Source organism: Pinus tabuliformis, chromosome 9 (genome assembly GCF_031772625.1).
Source record: "Pinus tabuliformis cultivar Carrire ecotype Pingquan chromosome 9, CPIR1, whole genome shotgun sequence".
In the NCBI taxonomy this organism is placed as follows: Eukaryota; Viridiplantae; Streptophyta; class Pinopsida; order Pinales; family Pinaceae; genus Pinus; species Pinus tabuliformis.
This window is the reverse complement of record NC_142307.1, coordinates 1,606,993,479-1,606,996,438: the sequence shown is the minus strand read 5'-3', so window position 1 is coordinate 1,606,996,438 and position 2,960 is coordinate 1,606,993,479. Positions and strand designations below refer to the sequence as shown.

General features: G+C 35.7%; 1 protein-coding gene across 1 annotated transcript; it reads left to right on the top strand.

Moving 5' to 3' along the window:
* Positions 1 to 1,857: 1,857 nt before the first annotated feature.
* LOC149154922 (pentatricopeptide repeat-containing protein At3g18110, chloroplastic-like) lies at positions 1,858 to 2,316 on the top strand. Its single transcript, XM_089444259.1, has one exon. It carries the CDS (start codon positions 1,858 to 1,860, stop codon positions 2,314 to 2,316), a length of 459 nt encoding a protein of 152 aa, XP_089300385.1.
* Positions 2,317 to 2,960: the final 644 nt, after the last annotated feature.

Here is a 2,960-nt window from a genome sequence, read left to right as displayed (position 1 = left end):
CCTCCAGCAAACTCTGGGAGCTTAATCTTTTGGGGCTCCCTAGTAATGTCCTCGATTGGAGGTCCTCTATCAGAGTCTCTAGATCCCTTGAGATTTCCTAACCCTGATGGAGGGTGCTCCACTTCCACTTCATTTTTTTGGCACCCTTTTAAGATCTCATTAATTGCTTCTAGGGAACACAAGATGAAATTCAACTTTGGTGAAGGTAATGGGTCATTTGTAGGAGGTCCTTGTGATGATCCTCCTTGACCTTGATTTCTTCGCGTCCTCACCATTTTAAATTGTTCAAATATCTGTATGATACGTAAGACTTATTAGCACAACTTAGGGCCTTGTCAATTCTTACCCAGATCACACATGTTTTTCATAATGATAGATGCAAGTTTTCCTTTTGTTATACTTGTAAACAACTATTTCTAATATTGAGATGATAACCGTGGGGCTAGTAAATCCTCTCCCATTGCTATCTAAGCAAGTTCTACCACGCATTGCTAGTAACACTCAAATATTTTTATATATCCCTAAACAACCATCCTAAATCCATCTTAAATATTTTGAGCGTTCACATAAACATTAGCTTACCATTTTAATCGCATTATTATACTAGGTGTCCTCTAGAAATTGCATCAACAATGTTATATTAGTTTTCAAAGTGGATGCCTAGTTGTCTCAATCGACTCCATATTGACACTATTGTTAGATATATACTATCCAATTGATGTATATAGAATGGTTAGTGCTACATGATTTAAGATAATAGTATTGTATATTGTATGTGATTCTAACATACAAATCTATTGTTGTTCACATTTGACAACTTTAATGTATTAAAATCTTCTAAGAGAAAAAAGAAATATGTTTTGTGCAATGCAATCGACTCCATCTTATATGAGTATATTTTAGAGTATGAATGAGACCAATTACCAAATTCCTCTAGATACAAAGAGGAAAAAATTAACATCCCAAAATCAAACTCCATTACCATGTCAATGCCATTGCATTTTGTATTGTTTATCCTCAAATCTAACTAATTGAAACTCAGAAAATGTATAGTTTATAATGAACCTAATGCTTGGAGGAAGCCATGGGCGTCTTTCACAAACGAGTCCTCCTATTAGATCCAAATGTGTATGACAAGGTTCTAAAGACATGCATTTTATTGAATAATTTTTCAAGCAATGATGTGTACATACTCTAATATATTTTTTTGTATTCAAATTTGTAATCGAAAACACGTATTCTTAACAATTACGCCTCGAAAAACTAAAATCAAAATAATTTTGAGTTTAAATATTATAGATTATAAATTATAAAAACTTAGACATATGATTTTTATGAATTATATATTAAAATAATTATATAAATGAAATCCCTTATCCCAAAATAAATAAATAAATAATTCTAACACCAATTTAACACATCCCTCACATTGTAATGGTTATATGGATGATATCCCTTGTCACAAATTTAAGGGGTCCCACATGGATTTAACATATCTCTCACTTTGTATAATAATTATGCCTTTCCTCTCTTAAAATCACAATTTCTATTTCTTTCAACCATATATGTTCAGACTTTGAACTTGAATTGACCTGACATGGACAACTCGTTCTCTAATAGTTCTAAATATAGGCATATAACCAAAGTTATCTATGGAAACCTTACCGCCCTCTGTATATAGTAGTTCTCAATTTAAGAGTATACCTAAATTTGACAACGACAAAAGCCCTCAGCTTTTGACGGTATTGAGAAGATGTGTAAACTTTTAATAGCAGAATGCTTGAGAATTGGATAGAGCAACTAGCCCCCACATATTACTGCCTCGTAGTGAAATAGGTTGGGTAGACACATTGGCAAATGGCTATGGAGATTTATGATTGGCTTAAGCTTCGGTATTGGTATACACCAAATGCAAGGATGCTCACTGCCATGTTGGCTATGTTGGGGAGGGCTAATCAAGCTACCCTTGCTGAAGAAATCTTTCAGAGAGCCAAGTCTACAATAGGAAATTGTGGTCATGTGTACAATGCAATGATGGGAGTCTATGCTAGACATGGTGGTAGAGAAAATGTGGAGGAATTTCTTCAGCTGATGCAGTCCATGGGTTGCAAACCGGACCTTGTGACTTTCAATATTTTGATTAACTCCCACACCAAGGCCAGTCACATGGAGAATGGCTCTAGGATTAGACTACTTGGTGAAGTGCGTAAGGCTGGATTGAGGCCCGACGCTATTACTTACAATACATTGATCATTGCCTATGTGGCAAGCATCAATTCAGCTGAGGCAGCAGATGTTTTTAGGGATATGGAGTGATTTGGTTATGAGCCAGATATCTGGACTTATAATGTGATGATTCCATTTTATGGGCGATCTGGAATGGATGAAGAGGCAGAAAAGCTATTTTGTACATTACACGCCAGAGTATTTTTACTAGATGTTGTTACCTACAATGCTCTACTGTACTCATTTTATTTGACTGGTCAAATACCCTATGCTTGCTAGGGTAGTTGTGTACCCTTGCTGAAGGAGTCGTGGGCACTTATCTATCTCTACTTGGGTATTATTTCAAAGAGGAATGGAAATGGCATACTTGGAGTTGAGTCCCTTCTTCATTGGCTAGGTGTGAGGCATTCTTTCAAAGAAGAGACCAATATCTAAGCAAGAAATTCGAACTAATGACAACTAGGAGAGTTTTATGAGTTATTGGGAGCTGGCATAAAGTGTTGGGCCTATGTACTATCTCCCGGTATCATATTTCTCAAGCCAAATACGAGATTGTCACCACAAATGCACTGAAATTGATGCATGTACCTTTTCTAATGGGTGTCACTAAATATCAGAATTCAAGTCAAATGGTTCCCTTGGATGAAATTATAAGATTGAAAGAGAAGTATAAGTTCAGAGTATTGGTTGATGAAAGCAACTCATTTGGTGTGTTGGATAAAATTGGAAGAGGT